The sequence below is a fragment of the Ramularia collo-cygni genome (assembly GCF_900074925.1).
Source record: "Ramularia collo-cygni strain URUG2 genome assembly, contig: RCC_scaffold01, whole genome shotgun sequence".
In the NCBI taxonomy this organism is placed as follows: Eukaryota; Fungi; Ascomycota; class Dothideomycetes; order Mycosphaerellales; family Mycosphaerellaceae; genus Ramularia; species Ramularia collo-cygni.
The window spans coordinates 207,283-226,367 of NW_019716255.1; the positions used below are offsets into that span (position 1 = coordinate 207,283).

A 19,085-nucleotide genomic window follows, 5' to 3' on the forward strand; every position below is an offset into this window, starting at 1 on the left:
GGTGAGATACTTCACAGCGGCTGACTGGCAAGGTTTGACGCTAGGTATGTAAGGTAGTGACTGCTACCTACCTTACTCGGTCGTGGATTTACTCTTTCTTTCCTGGAATTGTTCGTGTAAACTTTTATCTTTGTGGTTCCGGTTCTTCAAGGAAAAACATCTACTTGGATATCTACTACCCGACYGCAATCATACGACGCACGTATTGGACTTTTGGTGAAGACCGAATCGGATTTTCTATTCAAGCTTGAGAAACACTGGACCATTCAATGATGTCCGACACAATGAGCGTCACCAGCCACTTCACGCTGCTGTCAAGATATCAGAAGGATCAGAAGGATGTTCTCGATCAGCGCCGCGCATCCAACATTGAGGCGAGAAAGCGTCTGGCACATGCGGCAACCAAGAAGAGAGCAGAAGCGATCAAAGTAATCACACCCCTCCTCCGTACCAGACATAAAAACAAGAAGAAGAATCAATGCTAACCACAACAACCACACAGCCCCCCAAAAAGAAGAAAATCCCCGCCAAACTCCTCGCCAGTATCCCCATCGACAACACCATCTGCCGCCTCCTCGACCTCCCCCCAGAACTCCGAACCCGAATCTACGAATACGTCCTCGCACCCAAGAAATCCAAATCCTCCCCTCGCAAACGCCTCACCATCACAAAAGACAACTTCTCCCAACCCCCTCTCCTCCGCACGTGCAAAACCATCCGCAACGAAGCCTCCTCAATCTACTACTTCGACACGCCCTTCAACTTCCACATCCACGACTACGATTCCTCTCTTCTGCAAGCCTTTTGTAAACAAGCAGGCGACTCCCGCTTCGTGCAAAAAGTCGATATCAAATTGACTTTTKCGAGGAAATCGCAGAGTTGGGGGAATTTGATGGTGTGGTGTAGGGCGTTTTTTGAGGATCGCGTTAGAGGGGTGAGTTGTGAGGATAATTGTACGAAATGGGATGCGGGGTGTTGTAGGGCGAGTATGGCGTTTGATTTGGTGGATCGTGTTATGGGGGAGGGGTTGGTGTGGGAGAAGGTGGTGCCTTTATTGGAGGTCTTGAAGAAGGCTACGGAGAGGAGGAAGAGGGGATTGTGTGTGTGGACGTGAGAGGGAGGGGATGGAGTGGAAGTTGGGAGGGAAGCTTTTGATCAGCGGGTACTCGATGATTTTTGTAGCGGGAGGAATGACTTTTGAATTTTTTGAGGAGCGAGTGAGAGGGAATCACTTTATGCGAGCATTTTGTTTAGCAACTTGAGTAGTTGATGCGGCAGCGGGAGACGAGACGTTTTATGAACACGTTTTTTTTTTCATTCACTCACATCTGTACTCACTAGTGCTAGTGTCAGCACGGGCCGTTTCTGTTTCACATAGCGCGGATTTTCTGGAAATAGCTCCCATGGAGAAACTGTCTGTTGTTTCAGAGAGGAAGGAGGGGTGGAGCAACTGCGTGCATTAAAGCTGTTCTTACATCATTGTGAACTCTGTACATTACATCAACAATACGCCTCATCTACCACCTTACATTCTCATCTTTTCTTTCAGACACACGAGAGCCGGTGTTGTCGATCAATCGGACAAATTTAGGTGGTTGTGTCAGGTCAAGTACCGGATCAAAGGCATATTTCAGCAAAATCGATGGATCAGTATCCAGGAACGAATTTTGATATTAAGAACAGGCTTCTAAGGACTTTTGATCTCAATCTTGTTAGGAAAATCTAGAGGCAAGAAACATATCCGAAGATGAAGCCGAATTGGAAGCGGTGACGTAGATTTGGAACCATAGTTCTACCTATACCCCGCACGCTCGCTCAACGGACAGAGGAATAACGAGAGCTGGAAAGGAGAGTACCTAGTGAGGCTTCTTCACATTCCATCATCATCATTTATTGTTAGCAAGCCTTTTAGACCCCCCAAACCTGACATCACGTCATGGCCGCCTGGCTTCCCAAAGTTCGAGTCGCCGGTACACTTTTCCCATCCAAAGAGTCTCGACCACAGCCTTGAGTTTCCAACTAACATCCTCTCTTCATCATCACAGCCTGCAATGTTGCCCCCATTTTCCTCGATACCGCAAAGACGGTCCAAAAGACAATTTCTCTAATCAGTGAGGCCGCGAGGAATAAAGCCGATCTGGTCGTTTTCCCGGAGAGTTATATTCCTGCTTTTCCTCTTTGGGTAGGTACATATAACAATCCACGCTATGAAAACCTCTTGTCATATCATCATCACATAGAAATCCATATTAATAGGATACTATATAGGCCGGAGTCTCAGCACCCATAGACAACCACTCCTTCTTCAAAACCCTCGCCCGCGAAAGTCTCCTAATCAACAGCCCCGAAATCACCACCCTCCAACAAACCTGTCTTCAACACAACATTTTCGCACACATAGGTTTCAACGAGCGTTCCCACTCCAGTCTAGGATGTATCTGGAACGCTTCAATCCTCATCTCCGACACGGGAAAAATCCTCAACCATCATCGAAAAATCGCACCTACATTTTACGAGAAATTGGTTTGGGCGGCTGGAGATGGGGAGGGGTTGAGAGTCGTTGAGACGGGACGGTGTGGGAGGGTTGGGGGCTTGATTTGTGGGGAGAATACGAATCCTTTGGCAAGGTGGACGTTGATGGCGCAGGGGGAACAGGTGCATGTTAGTACTTGGCCGGCTGTGTGGCCTACTGTGAGGGTTGGGGAAAGGAGTGAGAGGGAGGGTGGGGAGGGGGCGGAGAGGCAGTATGATAATGTTGCTGCTAATCGGACGAGGAGCGCGGCGCATTGTTTCGAGGCGAAGTGTTTTGGGGTGATGTGTTCTGGGTTTATGGATAGGGGTATGAGAGGTATGGTTATCTCTTGCTGGGGATCTTTCTTCGAGATGGTATGACTGACGAGCTATGCTATGCTATTTAGATGCCATTGTCAAGCATGCCCCATCTTCAGCTGCTACGCTTGACTCGCTTACTCAAGGAGCCTCTTGTTTCTTGGATCCCACGGGAGCACAAATCGGCGAACAAGTACAAGGGGAAGAGGGCATTGCGTACGCGGATTTGGATCTTAATGAATGCATTGCTCCGAAGCAATTCCACGATGTTGTTGGTGGGTATCAGAGATTCGATATTTTCGATCTGCAAGTGTCGAGAAGTAGGATGGGGCCTGAGAATGCATTTCGAGGGCGAGAGGAATACAAGGAGAGGGATGCACCTGTCCCACCGATTGATGAAGCGGATGATAGCACTTGAGATGCACGGTGAGGTATTATGAAGCTGCAGCAGAACTCATTCGTCTGCATGCCGAGGTGTTATAACACCGTCAACAACGAGATGTTCCTAGCAATACGACAGCAGAATGATCTCAGTATGCGAGCTGGTCCTCTCGGAAGAAAGTACCCAACCTCGCCATCATCTGATCGATACTGAGCCTGCTGGACTTGAGCAGAAATTCTAGCTCAGTGCTAGTCAAAGGTCTACAAATACAACAACCAACAAATCACAACATCCAGACGTCCACTTACACTTGACAAACGAGCCAGCCCTGCCTCATCCTCGCCTTGAAAAACCTCCCTCGCTGACTTTCACATAGCAGCGAACTCTTTACTAACTAAACATACCGAGAGGTACTACTAACTCGCGTATGCCTCCTAGAGTAGTATAGAGACGGGCTAGGCTATAGGAAAGTCTAATCCGTCTTAATAGATGCTTGTATTCTGTCGGTCTCCATGTCATGGCGTAAGAAATCCCCTAGACGAGCTGCCTGTTATGGCTTAGATGGAAAGACATCTTACTTTGACTCAACTCCACGTGGATCGTATGCGGAACGCTATAGAAGTCATCTTTACCTCTACATAGTACCTCTTCCACTCGTCGGGTACGAGACCACGTTTGGAAAGATTGGTCTGCTCGTTTAAACACCAGACCTCTCTCTCTCGTTCTCTCTCTCTCGTGCTGGAGCGTTTGGGGGGTATCTTGGAGGGTTGGATTGTCCGCAATTGCATAAGATTGATGATGGGCTGTTGATGCAGTTTCCTGGGTATACTCGGTCGAAGAATTTCTTGGCACTTGTCAGTGATGCGGTGGGTAGGGTAGGGAATATCGCAAGCGACTTTCACGATGGAATGTATGTACGATTACCAAAAAAGTTATAACCAACAAACGATCAATTACATGGTACTTCCAAGCTCCTCTCATTACATTATCCCAAACGGGAGACCAAAACTACGATCCATCGATACTATACAACACTACACAACGACATCCTTAGAATGACACCCCCCTTGAACCTCAACCCCATCCAACCTCTCCCTGACCCACGTCCACCCAGCCTCAAACCCCTCAATCCCCGATTCCGCATGCGTAAGATTCACTCCCCGGACATACTCAAYCTTAGCCCCAGCACCACAATACTTCAACACCAAAGAATCCGTATCCTTGACCGGAGAAATCTCATCCGCAGTCCCCTTGTACGCGAAAATCGGCACGCGAGGAATGCCATGCTGGCCCATGATTCCTACTTGTCGGAGTACAGCTTGTGGTATAGCATCCAAGAGAGCGTCTGCTCGGCCGAAATATTTCTGAGAGACATTTTGCGCTCCGAAGATTTGTTGGAAATTGTTGTAGCAGGACGCACTCGCTGCTTGGAAGAAAGATGGGGAATCTTCACATTCCGGAATGAGATTCTCCCCAAGCCAAGCGGATAATTCCATGGACTGTTTCGCCAGACCTAATAATGCAGAAGGAATTAGAGCGGAATTACTCTGCCCTTCTATGGCTTGGAAAACAGATGTCAAATTCGGCGCCAAAGCCGTGAGAAGGGCGCCGGAGATCGTCAACTCAGGAGCATAGCTCTCCTGCAACTCCAACGCCCATTCACTCCCCAAAGCCCCACCGGAGCCACCCGCCAGGACCACATTCGCGGACTCCTCAAGACCGGTGGTTTCCCCCGACGCCAAGACGGCGCGGAGGGAATCGAGGACTGCTTGGCCGGAGAAGATGCCGTTGGTGAAGGAGCTCTGAAAGCCTTCGAAGTCCGGGGTGGAGACGTACCAGCCTTCCGCTAAAGCTTGGTCGATGATGGAGCGTTCTGGGATGACGGAGGTGGGGAGGTGGAGTTGATAGGAGGGAGCACAGTCTGTGGCAGGGGAGTCGTAGGCGTTTTGCATGGAGAAGAGTTTGGTGGTGGTGGCGTTGCAGGGGACGAGAAGGGTGGTCATTGCTGCTTGGGCGTGTCCATTGCTGTCTGATGTACGGTAGAGGATTTGGTAGGTTGCTTCGATGGGAGTGGTCAGGCCTGCGGGACAGGTGGGTAGGAGACGGGAACGGAGGATTTCGCCATTGGAATGTTCTTGGAGTCCTGAGGGGGGTTGGTAGAAGGCATCGGAGGAAGGTGGGAGGGGTGTGTATGCTAGGATACTTGTGAAGAGAGGCAGGAGCAGCCAGAGGAATGACAATGAGAGAGACATGGAGAGATGAATGTGAGTGGGTGAGGGATGAGAGGAAGGGGTTCGAGCGAGGGATAAATGATAAGTATGAACAGCCATCAAACTGATACTGAACTAGTACCGGAGGAGAGGATCCGACATATTCTACACGTCTAAAAGTGTAAGGTACGATCGTCTTCAGCCGCACGACCAGCTGGAGGCGATGCCCTATGCTTACCATATCGCAGGATGCTATGGATACCTTTGCTGACTGACAGATGACGACTTTGAAGGCGGCGAGACGCAGGGTAGTGTGCGTGAATGACAGACATCAAATAGCATCTCAATTTGTTGAGTGAGGAATGCTGCCGATAGACCGATTACAAGGACCGGTCACATCTGGACGCGACAGATGGATATTAATGAATAGCCGACCGACATGTCGCTTCGAGCGAGAGCAGAGCGCATCTCCTCCGGTTTGGACTGAGTGGAGCTTTAATTCTAGACGAGGCTTGGAACGGAATGTATCGTCGGCACTTGCTGCTGTTGAGGGCTGTAGATATGTGTGAAGTGATGAAAAGGAAGATCGAGATCCACCAGAAGTTTGAAGTAAGGTAGGTATTCAAACATACCTGGGTTGCTAGGATGTCATATTCGGCCCGTCTCTCTCACACAAAACCCACAAGCCAAAAAAAAAAAGAAACAAAACATTCAACACTAGGAATTCCCCAATCGTCACCGACTTGAGTACTAATCTAGCGATTACACGTTTCAATAGGCCGGAGCGGACGGGACGGCTTGCTATTCGTGTACCTATGGTCGAATGTGTTGGAGCAGGGTGTTGGAAACATTATAGATGTTGCCCCGGGACAAATCTTCCCAAGTCTCGTATTCTATCACACCGTGAACGAAGAGATGGCACCACCACGCTGTCTCCCATCATTCGATCCGGTAGCAACAAGCATGAACATCCTCGTACTGTACGTACGTCTTGTATTGTGAGCACGTGTTTATGAGTCTCTGAATGGTGGGCAGTCCGCAGTTGGGTCGCTGGCCACGAGGATTTGCCGTTGTCTCCCCCGACCAGTCTATCAGTATAGTACACTCCGCCCTTTGCATCCTCTCACAGCGGGCCCCTACAAACCATCGAATCCACCATCGTCACCTTCTCCGTCGCCACCCTCTCCATCAATAATCTCCTTCGCCAATTCTCTCTCCCTCTCTCGTGCTTTGGCAGCTTCGGCAATTTCCTGCCGATGTTTGTTCATGGGATATCYCATGGCCATGACACACTCGTCTCGCATTCCCAATAATGCATCAACACGAGCGTTGAATGCCTCGCTGGGCTCCGTCGTGCTGTACGCATCCCTCTGTGCAGTCGTCACCATGTGTCCATTCTGGTGATCCAGGCTCGCCTCAATCACTCCATCTCGGATGGCCTTTGCAGTAATGTACTCGGCAGACTCTTCACTCTCTACGCCCAAGCGCGTGCAAATATCGCGAAGTGAGATCCGCGAGTAGCTGAGCGACAGCATGCGCACACCCGTCTTGATGACATTTTGTCGCAGACGGAGGATCAGCGTGTAAGTGCCATCTTTGCGGAACTGTGCCTCGCTGACGCTGGTACATTTGAGGAAAGCCTGCAGGTCGCCCACGCGTACAGCCTGCACGAGCTTGAAGTACGGGTAGAGAGCAGCCTCGAGAGCCGGCTGGCGGAAGAGGGAGCGCTCGGGAATGTCTCCCATGAGAAGCTCCACCACAATACGCAGCTTCATGGCCTGCTGGTAGAAACCAACGGCGGGACCGGTGGTGGGTGACTTGCGAGTCGCGGATTCGAGATGCTCGTGCGCCTGGGTGTAGTCAAGCTGGATGGCGCGGATACGGCCCAGATAGTATAGGTAGCGACATTGCTGGTTGTTGGAGGCGGAAGCGGGGAAAGAGGTCTGAGCGACGAGGAGATCGGCCTGGTTGATGTCGGCCGTGGAGATGTAGTTGCGAAGGAGGAGAACCGTCACCGCGGCCTGAGTATCCGAGTCTTTGCGCAGTACGGCAGATCGTAATGCGGCCAACAGCTTGGGGCGGATATCAATGACCTGTGACTGTTTGGAAGGCGGCTTGGGGTCGAGCTCCTCGTGGAACAAAGCATAGTAGAAGTAGGCCTTGGTACCAATCTGATCGAGGGTTCTGCGATTCCAGCTCCGCACGCGCTCGACAAAGTTCTCGCTGAACTCGGCTCCTTCCTCCCACTTGCCCGTATCGTAGAGATGGACCTGCACCAGCACGCCCAAGTACGCCCAGATTTCGGGATGGACCTGCTCTTCATGCGCAGAAGCGTCTCCGTTCTGTGCCGGCGCCGATGCTGCCGCCTCCTTGACAGCCTCCGATGGTAGCAACTCCTCCAGAATCTGACGCCCCCGGTTGCTCGACTTGGGGTATGCGGTGCGGATGGCGTGTGCGATGGCAGCGGCGAACGTGGGCGACTTGCGGAGGGACGAGATGGATCGCAGGGCGCGAAGGGTGAAGCGCGAGTCAAAGGATTGCACTGCAGAGTTGATGAGGGCAAAGTTGTTGGTGATGACTGGCAATGGATTGTCAGTATGCTGTCGGCGAGGTAGAGCGTGATGCCTGCCTTACTCTGCTGCGGTGAGAGCACTACAGGAGCCTTCTCCTTCTCCTCCACTTTTTCGCCGTTGCTCGCATCGACATCCATCTTATCGTCGGCCATGTTGGGCGGTATGATTGGCGAGATTGAAGGGATGGTGTGATGCAATGAGAGGTGTGTCTAAGGTGTGTTGAAGGACGATGATGGCAGCAGGCGATCCACGAGAGCTCCGAGCCGATGTTTCACCGACGCGCCGCCAATCCAAATTCACGTCTTCCAAACACAGCACCCCTCATGCACATGAGATACAAGAAACATGGCCTCTCTACTCACATCACATCTCTCGCAAATCTCCCTCTGCGCAACATCAATCGCCGAGCTGCCATTTCCCGGCCCCAAACGCTTCACCAATGCCCTTCTCAATGCGAATGAAATCACATCCCTCATTCGCGACACGGAGCAGCATGAACGCGCCCTCTTCCACCTCGCCCCACCTCCTCTCCCCTCAAGATCTACCCTCAGCTCAGACAATACGCCAGGAATTGTAGCAGCTCCCCAGCCAAATCAATCTCGCAGAGCAACAATGTACGGCGGAGGCCGTCAAACACCGAGGAATAAAGCTGTTGCAGCCGTGCTAGGAGGCGATCTCTATCAACGAACGCGGAGAGAAGGAATGCGTGCAAAGGGAGATGTGGACGTGGAGGTGCTGCTAGAAGGCGCTGAACGACTATTGAACGTCTATGCCATTCCTGGCGCGAATGAGAGCATCTCGCATTTGAGACGGCGGTATGAGCAGTTGAGAAATAACATTGCTTATCATGAGCAGAGAGTCGCAAAGCAGAGTGAGGCGTTGGCGGGGAGGAGGGGATACGGGGATGTGGAAGACGAAGACGAGAAGGATGAGGGAGATCATGGGGAGCCAATGCAGGAGGATGCATTCGTGGGAATGAGTGCAGATGACATGGAAGCAGAGGAAAAGGAAATCAGAGAGCTGGAGGCGAAGAAGAAGGCTCTGGAGGAGCGAGTTGCTGGCATGGAGAAGGACTTGGGCGGGCTGATGCGCTGAGCTGAGCTGAACGAGACGCCATCGTCCATCCCTACACCACTGTACAACGGAATCAGTACCAGCTGAAAACGTGTCATTGGCGCAGATGTACTAGGGACCGTGTGGCGCTAGTGTCCCATGAACGAGGCGACGTTCATCTGGCCAGAATGCTCCAGGAAGGTGCGACCGAGGAAGGCACGACCACAATCCACGAGGACAATCCCGGAACACAGTTTCCCTTTCAGGTGATGTGAAATGGGATTACATCAACGCACAGCTGGCGAAGAAGCGTGCGAGCTCGACTGAAGACGCCGGCAAAGCAGTCCAAGGTGCTCATGGCGCGCAAAAGCATTGAGCGGCACTTCAGGACTATGAAGAAACTCCAATTGACGGAGCACGGTTTCCAACACGGCGCGCTCTGATGGAGATCGAGAAGATGGTCGAGTGGGATTTGAGCCCACGTCTCTAGACGGCTGGCTCGCTGCACTTCAGACCCAGGGTGGAAGTCCCTTTTGGATCTGTGGACACACCGCCGGCAGGACGTTCGTCAAACCAGAAGTGGGCGAAATTGGCGACGTAAGTGCAGTAGGGTGTTTGTTGGGGTCGACACGACTAAAGCCAGCAAAGATCTGTGAGATGGGCTTTGTGGCAGAAAGGAGGTTCGAATACTTCAACGAGACGATGTGATCCTTCATGATACATTCAGATATTGGCAGGCTGTCGACAGAGAACACCGATTGCTGAAGAAGATTGAAGTTGACGCTGACGCGATGAGATTGCGTGTAGATACCTTATCTGCGAGTCGGAGTTGGCTGTTTGAGCACATTCATTCACCAATACCTCCATTCACCAACACCTCAAGTTCCAAGTAAGGTATCGGTGACAAGAAGGTGTCACGGTTGAAATCAATCATTTTCGGGGCGACTTCCCACCTGTATGATTATGCATCTGAAGCTGATTGTCAGATTTATGCCTTTGTTTGCGGATAGTCTGTCWCACGCAAAGATCATCTAGGTAAAACGTCCGGATGAGAGTATCTCATCGCCCACTAGAACGGTTCGCACCAAGGGTTGGTGAGCTTGAAGGTTGCCGGCTCTCCTTGTAGTGAATCGACGACAATACTCGCCAGCAGGCAGCTGAAAGCACACAAAGAAGCAGCCTCGCGGAAGGTCAAAATGTCTGATGTAGTATCTCTTCTCATTCGTGCTGTTGTTGTTGTTGTTGTTGTTGTTGTTGTTGTTGGGGATATCCGAAAACCGTTCAGTGTTGTAGATAGGGCGGCAATCTTCAATTTCTCCGGACCTTGCTCATCGACCACTGAAGTAGATTTGGTTCCACCAAGTGTCCAATACGCTATGCACAACTATTACTCTGTCGATCCCGGAAAGCCTCTCGGTGTACAGCTTTACGAGACAAACTTTGCATATAATATGCTAGTAGGTCATTTATCGCTACTAGCGCCATCCGCGAGTGAATGCAGCCAGCCGAACGTTACTTCCCGTCTCGCCGGATGAACTTGTCCTTCACTAAACACGAACAACTCAACAAACAACCCATGCTTACAACATTTACAAAATGAGCGACGAAGCAGAAGACCCGCGACAAGAATCGGAAGTCGAAATTGTCACTTGCGCGGAAGAGTTGCCGCACCTCGACCTGCAGGAATACATCTACGGCATGCTGTCTCTGATTACCTTGCTACAAGACGAAGAATTGACATTGGAATAGATGGTGCACGACAGTTATATCATGACCTGCCCCCCGGAAGATCGAATCACATCGTCGTCGTCACGAATGCTCTTGGAAAGCATGCCGAGTTACTGCTAGCAAACGAATTGGAACTTCAAAATATCCAAGTCGTGGGCGCTAATATTCCATTCGATGCACATGATTCCCCGACTACTGGATCAAATTCCCACCGAGGGGATCGAGAGGCGATGGATAGATTGTTGATAGAGTGCAAACGACTTCTCGAAGAGCGATCTTCACAGCAGACTATCCCGTCACCATCACTCCCAGAACTCCGAGCACAGATCCTCGCAAATGCACGTCAATGCTTCCCGAATATCGTTCAAGACTACACCACCGGTCGTATCACCGAGACAGTTATGGGGCGAGACAGCAAGTACAGGCCTATATCTCGACAGGTCCCGCTCATCATCCCAGAATCTGAAATCTTCGACATTGCCATCACACAAGGTCTCGAGAGTTCTTTACAAGCCAGCTTAGTCTATGGACGTCTCGAGGATCTCAAATTCGCAATGCAAGGAGGAGGAAAGAAGACGTATTATGGGGCCATGGGAGCTTTACTGGAAGCGACAGTGCAGCGGCTGGTTAACTTAAGGGAGAGCGCACCGGCGAAGGGAACTTCCAGTCGTAACGACTCGCCTATGAGCGGATTGTGTCTGCCGAAGCAATGAGAAAAGCAAGGAGGTACAGTTCAAGGCGCTAAACTTGCGCAGAGTCTTCTGTCGTGTCAAGATGGAATCCCGGAACAGCCGCCTGGGCATAGAGGGTAGTTCAGAGCTGACGATATGAGAAAGTCATCAACAAAACAGCGCCCTCAACTACCCTCTCCATTGTATAACGGCTACTCTACTGATAGTAAAGGTTCCCGCAGCTCTAAATTGTCGATTCTGCAGAGAGCAAGCCTTGGGAAGTAACAAAGACGACTGAGAATGTCTTGTATCGATGAAGGCTTCTCTATCAATAGTTCTAGGGTAGACGAATTCTCTCCATAGATGTGCAAAGACACTGCAGAGTCCCATGGTCCCAGCACGAAACTCGATCCATAAAGATTCAGAAAATGTCCATGAGACCGTCTCATGCCAGTGATGTGGGTGGTCGAACCTATGCCAAAAGCATATCAATCAGCACGTGGTGAGTGTATTGTATTGACCGTTAGCAGAATGGCCGCCAGTTTGGYAACAATAAGTAACGGCTCCCCACCACCTACCAAGATCCCCTCCTCGTCTTCCCCACTTCTATACAGTTGCCCTTTTCCCCATAGAACTCCAGCGCACAGAATTCCTCGCAGAAACCGCCATTACGATGAGTGTCCACACAGCCCACTCGATCCACTCGAGCCATTCGAACCACAGCGCCGTAACAGCCAGTACACGAGTAGCACAACCCAGCGCAGGCAACGCAACAATCACCGAACTCCGCGAACAAATCATCGGTGAGTCCCTACAATTCCTACTCGCGATGGAATTCCAAAGCAAAAAAAAAACACAAAAAAAGATGCCGTACTAATCTCCTCTCAAGCCGACGCCCGAATGCTCTACCCAGACATTTTCAAGCGATATCTCAGCGGCAAAGGTCTAATACAAGGACCCGTCCGTCGGGAAGAAATCTTCGATATTGTCATCATCAGGAAACCTAGCGCGCAAGGAATCACGGCTGTGTTGGTTTATGGGAGGCCCGAGAGTAGGAGGACTGCGTTGCAGAGTGAGGAGAAGAGGTCTTATTTTGACGCTATGGAGAGTTTGTTGCTTTGCTTGGCTGGGAATTTGGGGGAGAAGAGTAGGATTGAGAGGGATGGTAGTAAGTCTAATTTTTTTTGATATTTGATGATTATGATGATGTGTGGGAAAGCCTGGTTTTCAAGTGAGTGGTGTTGAGAATTTGGGGGTCTGCTCTGGGGGGTTGTGTTGAGAGGATGAGACTGATGGGTTGGGAACAGATAGACCGCGTTATCGATGGGAGCTTATTAGGATTAAGGGAAAGGATATTGGGTTGATAGGGAGAGGGGGAAAGGAGGCGGAGGATGTTCTGCTGCTTCCTTAGCGTCTCGGGAGTTACAGGTATGGATGTGGTTCGGGTTCCAGGAGTTTTGTGAGGGAGAATATCAATTGATGACCTGGTAGAATAACTATTCGATCCTTGTAACTACTTACGAACTCACTTTTCTACGTGGCAAGAGCGGCCAAAAGTACGCATTGCTTGCGTCCTTCGTCTCGATTGCCACTTGTGTGCAAGGAGAGATCAGAGCACCATGCATGTGGATGAGATATACTAATGTCGCTCCACGCCGGTCACCCTGAGACCACCAATCTCTCGCACCATCAAGCACTGCATCATGATCAGATCAGAATCTTGATTTTGAACGCAGGGCTGCCTGGATCTCCGCTTGAAGCAAGTCTCCAGACAATTTCCTTGAGCGATCTGATAAATCGCAATGAATATACCAGTGATGGCATTGGGGGCTATACTCATCACTACGAGGCCATCTCCTATTGCTGGGGAGAACCCKTCTTCCCGAAATCCTGCAAGTTTGCAGAGGGTGGCGAGATGCTCCTGACGGAATCGCTCCACTCAGCACTTCAGGCATTTCGATATCCGGACAGGAGCAGGAGTCTATGGGCTGATGCCGTGTGCATAGATCAAGCAAATACATCCGAAAGATCCTCCCAGGTGGAGCTGATGGGCGACATCTTTGCAAAAGCAACGCGTGTTCTGGTATGGCTTGGCGATCCGCTGGGCAATGGTTCTGATACTCTTGCGTTCGCGGCGTTGAACATGCCTATTACCCCTCAAGGTGACAGATCGAGAAAGGAACTGCTCGCTCTAATGGAGCAGTATCTTCCCTATGCGGAGCGCTGCGCCTGTTGCAATGAAACGGTTCCGGATGGTACTCCAGTAACACTTGCGAGTGGACTGACAGCAATCGCGAAGCTGCTAGAACGACCATTTTTCCAGCGCCTATGGGTTGTGCAAGAGATTGTCTTCGCCCAAGCCGTGGAGGTCTACTGCGGTAGACATCACGCACCCTGGGAAATGTTCACCGAACTCTCCCGAGTGCCGGGCCAATATCAAGGAGATCAGGAGTACATTGATCAACAATACACCACAGCCATTCCTCGAGCAGAATTGCGAAAAGTATGGGCACAAACCAACTACCTCAACCAACTCCGGTCTCGTCACCGTCAACGAAAAACAGACACTTTTAGGCCCACGGAGCTATGTAAAGATCTACTCATGATGTCCAAGCTACAATGTCGAAATCCGCACGATCGAATTTTTGGTGTTTCGAGAGTACTCGGTTTGCGTGACATACCAAGTCTACGTGCGGATTACACCCTCTCCGTTGCAGAGGTATATCGACGAGTAGCAGAAGTCTACATCACAGCACAAGCAAATCGACCCGGTGGACACGCCGTTCTACTCCTCGCTCTCACTTCCACAGAAGCCGCAGAAGCCAAATTCCTAGCAAGACCATCCTGGGTACCGGATCTACAGCATTTATCAGAGAGATCACGCGCGAAGAATACATACTACCAGTGGGCGTTTGCTGAGCGGCAATTCTATGCCGACGCTGCACTCTTTCGTTGCTATATCTCCCCCGAGAAACCTCTGGAGCTCTGTATCAGAGGGAGGTGTTTTGGGGAAATCACCGCACTTCTAGAGACATCGCAGTGTCCTTCAAAACATACCCACAGACGTTCAGGCGAGAAGTGTCCATCTGCCGAAGGAGTGGAATTGCTTCGCTGGCATGCTCGTTGTCGACGCTTTCTCGAGCAATACGCATATATCGACTCCGTGGACACTGATGATGCGGGTGTTGTTGAAAAATTGGACGCAATTTTCTCTTGTGATCGTGCCAAAGACGGCGCTTCTCTTCACGTGGAAACGATCTCGAAATGGCTTGATGAAGATTCGGAAGACATGGATACTCTAGACCTTCAGTCCGTTTGTAGACAGCTGAAGCCTTATATCACTGGATACCCGGTGGATCGAGATCGTCTCCTGTGCATTGCAAACTGCGGCTCTAGAAGTGGAGCTGGATGGGTTCCCTCGGACGCGAAAATTGGTGATCAACTTTGTCAGTTCGCTGGCTCGCCATATCCATTTCTCGTTCGGGAAGATGTGGACGGGAGGTATAAACTCTTGGGCGACGCTTTCATGACAGGCGTCACAGAGGCTGAAGTCCTGGGTCTTGATGATGTTGTATGGAGTTCTCATTTGACAAGTCTTCGAACCTGTGACGGTGCACTTAAAAGTTGGATGCAGTCCGAAGCGCGGAAAGAAATGAAGGTCGAGAAGAATAATGGGTTTAATCTCAGCAAAAGAGATGAGCAGTTCAAGACCGCTCGACAGGATGCCATTGATCGCTTGAAGGATTTCTATCGTCAAAGCGACGATGACCTTGTCTGGATTTGTCTCAGATGATTTGACAACAACCTAGCAATCCCTGTATTCGAAGCTCTACACCAGCGAATGAATCTTTCGATTTTTTCCTTCCAGCTCATCGACAGGGTTGAGAACTCTGGGCGATGCTGGGGTTGGCCTGACACAGCGAATGCGTACGCCCATGGTGGAATTTTGCTTTGCATGGATGCATGCCCTCATCAATGCATGCAAAAGTATAAACAAAAAAATATAACAAGACTGGCATGAGACCACCCTCCGTCTCTGTCTTGGGAGAGATATCATCATCACACGCCGCGCAACACAATCGTTGAGAGTTCCTTCCAAAAGTGGCTGATCCGTCCATCCGGCAGGATGACAGCTGTCCGCGATAGGAGCGATTGGAGTGTTGCCGTGTGGTCGCCGGCAATTGAAGGTATGGAATGTCAGACCAAATACGGAGTTTGGTATCCATGTAAGTAAGCAGGCCAACGACGAACATTTGTTCGAGAAAGTTCTTCCTTTTTTCTGATTCGAAATGTTTTTCCCGCAAAAACAGCCGGTGCAGATATCAGTTTACCTCCGATTTCAACGACCTGGCATCCCATAGCAAATCTGAATCCTTGGCTGAGTCCTGCAATTCCCAAAGCACGGAGAGGGAGATTCATGATCGATTCCATGCAGCTACCACCTGTGGATCCATATTCCTGTCCCGCACGAATCTATCGAGCCGTACATGATGGTCATGAATGTAGGGGACTGCGACCTCGTAGCGATATACGACCGAATTATTGGTACGTTTGGCGCAAGCAAGCAGCAGCAAAAGTCCTCGAAACTTCCATCATTCTTCTGACTACTGACGGGAATTATAGGAATTTTCATTTATACCTCGAGAAACTCTTTGATCCGAAAGTGACGCTTCTAAGCCCTTTTATGCTCCTCACTTCAGACTTTCGAGTCGCAGAATCTYGGTGCAAAGAATACCAAAAGCAAGGCAATAAGCACCCGCGGATTCTGGAGCTCGACCTCCATGCTTGGGCGACTTCTACCAGAAAGCCGATTTGGAGGGCCATTGATCTGATCACTGCTTTTGGGTTGCCGTGGGATGATTGGAGTGCCAATGGGTACATTTTGGCCGATTGTATCGATGGCGCTAGAGTTGTTTCTGAGTGGCCGTGATGAGGAAGATGAGGAAAGATTTTTCGAGGGTGAATGAAGAAGGTGGATCCATGAAGAGGGTTTGAGAATTGTAATATTTCGTACGTTAGCGGATAGTATCTAGTGTGAGATTGATTCAATTTGCAGATGTCATCAGCCGCGAGGCAGATAACGAAGTTCACTGGAATCTCACTCTCGGCTGCGCGATATGAGGTGCGGTGGAATGCGTAGCCCTTCCGCTGTTCTGCGATCCTCTGCACCGGATGGCATTCATATCCATGAGGCGGGTCGAGGTCACTCCCGTCACGATTCGGCGAGTTTTGATTCGTATTGCCCGGTCATGATTGGTGTATTCGGGCGGAGAGAGTGTTCAAGGCGACGAGATTTTCAGGCCAAAAAGCCATCATCGGTAGGCCTGATAAATCTCGACTTGACAGGCAGCACCATGGCATTACTTGGCAGAACCCGCAGGCATGTATCAATCTCCGGAGATCTTAATCTGCAGGCTGATGATCTTTTTGCAGGCTGACGGAGCATAGCAGTAGTTTATTCACCTGAGTGACTCTTACAAGATCTCACCCCGCGAACTGCATGCCACCAACATCGAAGAGATTCTCCCATGAAAGGTCTTTGAAGAAGTCGTCTACGTCCCACTCGAAGTTTGTGGTCATGTGTGAAGATTGCATCTCGGGACCTGCAAATACTGCAGACGCACTCGGTTCCGATGATGGTGCTATAGGTCCAGGATTCGGGRCGTGGGCCAACGGGGACGAGCCATCCGGATCACCGAAACGTCTACGTTTTGAGCCGTGAGCCATAGAGTTGTCATCCACATTGCTATCGCCTCTTGGCCTTCGCCTCGTCCTTTGTAAGTCGGATAGAAGATTAGATAGCGCGGCGTGGCAGCGTTGCGCACTACTCCAGCGCTCGCCTAGTCTACAGAGCAGTTCCAGGCAGCGAACGATCTCTCTATATATACTGTCAGCAGAGAAAAGTGGTATCGACTGCAGTCTGACTCACTGAGAGCCCTGATCAATAGAGTAAAGCCCAACTTGACAGGCAAAGGAGATTATGAGACCTGACATCCACACAGAGGCGAGATATCCAGGCCAAAACAGATGTTGCTGTCTTTCCAATGCAATGATAGTTCGCTTTGCGGCCCGAATAGTGACTTGTAGTCCGTGGTGAAACTCAGGCGCTGATCTTGAGAGGGAAAGGGATGGCCGATTAATTGAGATGATGAGTTGTTCGTAAAGTACATGCAGGAATGGTAGGAAGCGGGAGACCTGTGAATCTCCTGCTTGATCCGGTGTGGGCTCCTCCGGCAGGCCATTGAACCACTTGTCTACGTCTGAACGGAGGAAAAGGATTCGGCGCGGATCGTGATGTCGTGAGTGGATTGAAACGTGGAAGATGTCGAGCGAACGTCCTACTAGCCGGCCTGTAGCAAGGACAGATAAGTATTAGTCAGGCAAGGGTAGTGTGGCAGCATTGACATACCGTGCTCGACGAGGTTTGCAAGTACGATCAGCCGGCTTGAGTTCTCGGCAACACTGGGACTGGCAGTATGAGAGCTGGGTGTTTGTTGGTCATCGATGTGACACTGTGGCTCACTACCGGGTGTTTCAACCATTTCTGACCCGCCGGGTCTTGGCATACCATGCGCGTCCCGTCGAGCGGGCTCGTGCATCTCCGTCCTGCCAGCTACGCAGACGTCGATTTCAGGATCCGGCAGCGATACCGGTATCCCCAGACTCTGGGAAAGGTATCGATCCAACACATAAGCACTCCAGAATATTCTCTTCCGAAGCTCCCGATCCTCGTCCGACAATTGAGGGTATCGATATGGGCAGCGGTGGAGACCAGCGTGATACAAAAGCTTTGCTAGGATGCCGCCGATTGTCGACGCTGTGCGAAGGGCCATGGTGGAGACACAATACAGCTGCGCAGCAAGCGCGGTTTGCRTCGCTAGTATATCATTCCTACAAGCTAGGGTTGCAACTAGAGAAAGAAGGCTCGATCTGGAGAGGGATCTAGCATGAGAATTGCGCATGTCCGAAGAGGAGGCACCCATACTCAAAACACATTGCAAGATCAAAAGTTGAGAAGCTCGTTTCCGATCCACAAGAAGCCTGCCCGAGCTGCCAAGTATTTGGGAGTCTTTGTATAGAGTTTCGAGATCTTGGAGAAAGTCCGGGCCAGATAAGAACGGCATGATTGGATGCCATTGTCGAAAGTACTCGACGGCAAGAGACTGTGCTACTTCGTAGGTTGGAAGGGATCCCAGGCCAAAGGCGTTTTGAATCTCGACATCGCTCTGCTGGCCAATACTCAATACAAATTCTTGGCCGCGCTCGGGTGAATTCCGTTGGGATGATGAAAAGTCGTCGTCTCCACCTACGGTATCTTCTGCAGCCGGGAGATGATGGTATCCGGAGACAGCAAAGGCCTGCTTTACGGTGTTGACGAAGTAAACACCACTACTCGAGCCTATGAAACGACTTTCATGTGGTGTAGGTTGGGTCAAAGATCCAATCTCGCGAGTGCTGGCTGGCGAGTCCTCCGGCTCTACTTTCGCGGGCTCCATCCTTGCAAGTCTGAAGCGGGAGGCTAAGGTAGTGGTAAGTTGGACTGAAGGTTGGCACGGTGTGTTCGCATGTTGCTTAGATTCCAACGAGATSGATGTAGTCCTTTAAGCGGCAAGTCTCTCAACTTGGGAGTGATGGTGTT

The 19,085-nt window shown here is 50.7% G+C and overlaps 10 protein-coding genes; 7 read left to right on the forward strand and 3 right to left on the reverse strand.

Moving 5' to 3' along the window:
* Nucleotides 1–284: 284 nt before the first annotated feature.
* On the forward strand, nt 285–1,114 carry RCC_00078 (uncharacterized protein; the record flags this gene model as incomplete). XM_023765233.1 has 2 exons in its annotated part: nt 285–428; nt 503–1,114. The coding sequence occupies 2 exons, from the start codon at nt 285–287 to the stop codon at nt 1,112–1,114; spliced, it is 756 nt and encodes a 251-aa protein (XP_023621001.1).
* Nucleotides 1,115–1,936: 822 nt separating this feature from the next.
* On the forward strand, nt 1,937–3,247 carry RCC_00079 (related to aliphatic nitrilase; the record flags this gene model as incomplete). XM_023765234.1 has 4 exons in its annotated part: nt 1,937–1,970; nt 2,046–2,182; nt 2,269–2,848; nt 2,919–3,247. 4 exons carry the CDS (start codon nt 1,937–1,939, stop codon nt 3,245–3,247), a joined length of 1,080 nt encoding a protein of 359 aa, XP_023621002.1.
* Nucleotides 3,248–4,245: 998 nt separating this feature from the next.
* RCC_00080 (uncharacterized protein) lies at nt 4,246–5,214 on the reverse strand (the record flags this gene model as incomplete). Its single annotated transcript, XM_023765235.1, has 1 exon — nt 4,246–5,214. One exon carries the CDS (start codon nt 5,212–5,214, stop codon nt 4,246–4,248), a length of 969 nt encoding a protein of 322 aa, XP_023621003.1.
* A 1,343-nt stretch (nt 5,215–6,557) lies between these two features.
* Nucleotides 6,558–8,146, reverse strand: RCC_00081 (related to 26S proteasome regulatory complex, subunit RPN3/PSMD3; the record flags this gene model as incomplete). XM_023765236.1 has 2 exons in its annotated part: nt 6,558–7,999; nt 8,056–8,146. The coding sequence occupies 2 exons, from the start codon at nt 8,144–8,146 to the stop codon at nt 6,558–6,560; spliced, it is 1,533 nt and encodes a 510-aa protein (XP_023621004.1).
* A 193-nt stretch (nt 8,147–8,339) lies between these two features.
* RCC_00082 (uncharacterized protein) lies at nt 8,340–9,089 on the forward strand (the record flags this gene model as incomplete). Its single annotated transcript, XM_023765237.1, has 1 exon — nt 8,340–9,089. One exon carries the CDS (start codon nt 8,340–8,342, stop codon nt 9,087–9,089), a length of 750 nt encoding a protein of 249 aa, XP_023621005.1.
* Nucleotides 9,090–10,643: 1,554 nt separating this feature from the next.
* On the forward strand, nt 10,644–11,488 carry RCC_00083 (uncharacterized protein; the record flags this gene model as incomplete). XM_023765238.1 has 2 exons in its annotated part: nt 10,644–10,743; nt 10,797–11,488. The coding sequence occupies 2 exons, from the start codon at nt 10,644–10,646 to the stop codon at nt 11,486–11,488; spliced, it is 792 nt and encodes a 263-aa protein (XP_023621006.1).
* A 631-nt stretch (nt 11,489–12,119) lies between these two features.
* Nucleotides 12,120–12,857, forward strand: RCC_00084 (uncharacterized protein; the record flags this gene model as incomplete). Of its 2 annotated transcripts, XM_023765239.1 has the most annotated exons (3): nt 12,120–12,249; nt 12,336–12,614; nt 12,754–12,857. In XM_023765239.1, the coding sequence occupies 3 exons, from the start codon at nt 12,120–12,122 to the stop codon at nt 12,855–12,857; spliced, it is 513 nt and encodes a 170-aa protein (XP_023621007.1). The 2 variants fall into 2 exon arrangements, with proteins under 2 accessions (XP_023621007.1, XP_023621008.1); XM_023765240.1 differs by lacking the exon at nt 12,754–12,857 and having other exon boundaries at nt 12,336–12,634.
* A 231-nt stretch (nt 12,858–13,088) lies between these two features.
* Nucleotides 13,089–15,239, forward strand: RCC_00085 (uncharacterized protein; the record flags this gene model as incomplete). The annotated part of the gene is made up of 1 exon (XM_023765241.1): nt 13,089–15,239. One exon carries the CDS (start codon nt 13,089–13,091, stop codon nt 15,237–15,239), a length of 2,151 nt encoding a protein of 716 aa, XP_023621009.1.
* A 333-nt stretch (nt 15,240–15,572) lies between these two features.
* On the forward strand, nt 15,573–16,376 carry RCC_00086 (uncharacterized protein; the record flags this gene model as incomplete). XM_023765242.1 has 3 exons in its annotated part: nt 15,573–15,672; nt 15,757–15,991; nt 16,070–16,376. The coding sequence occupies 3 exons, from the start codon at nt 15,573–15,575 to the stop codon at nt 16,374–16,376; spliced, it is 642 nt and encodes a 213-aa protein (XP_023621010.1).
* A 554-nt stretch (nt 16,377–16,930) lies between these two features.
* Nucleotides 16,931–18,942, reverse strand: RCC_00087 (related to fungal specific transcription factor; the record flags this gene model as incomplete). XM_023765243.1 has 3 exons in its annotated part: nt 16,931–17,324; nt 17,376–17,796; nt 17,856–18,942. The coding sequence occupies 3 exons, from the start codon at nt 18,940–18,942 to the stop codon at nt 16,931–16,933; spliced, it is 1,902 nt and encodes a 633-aa protein (XP_023621011.1).
* Between the last annotated feature and the right edge of the window lie 143 nt (nt 18,943–19,085).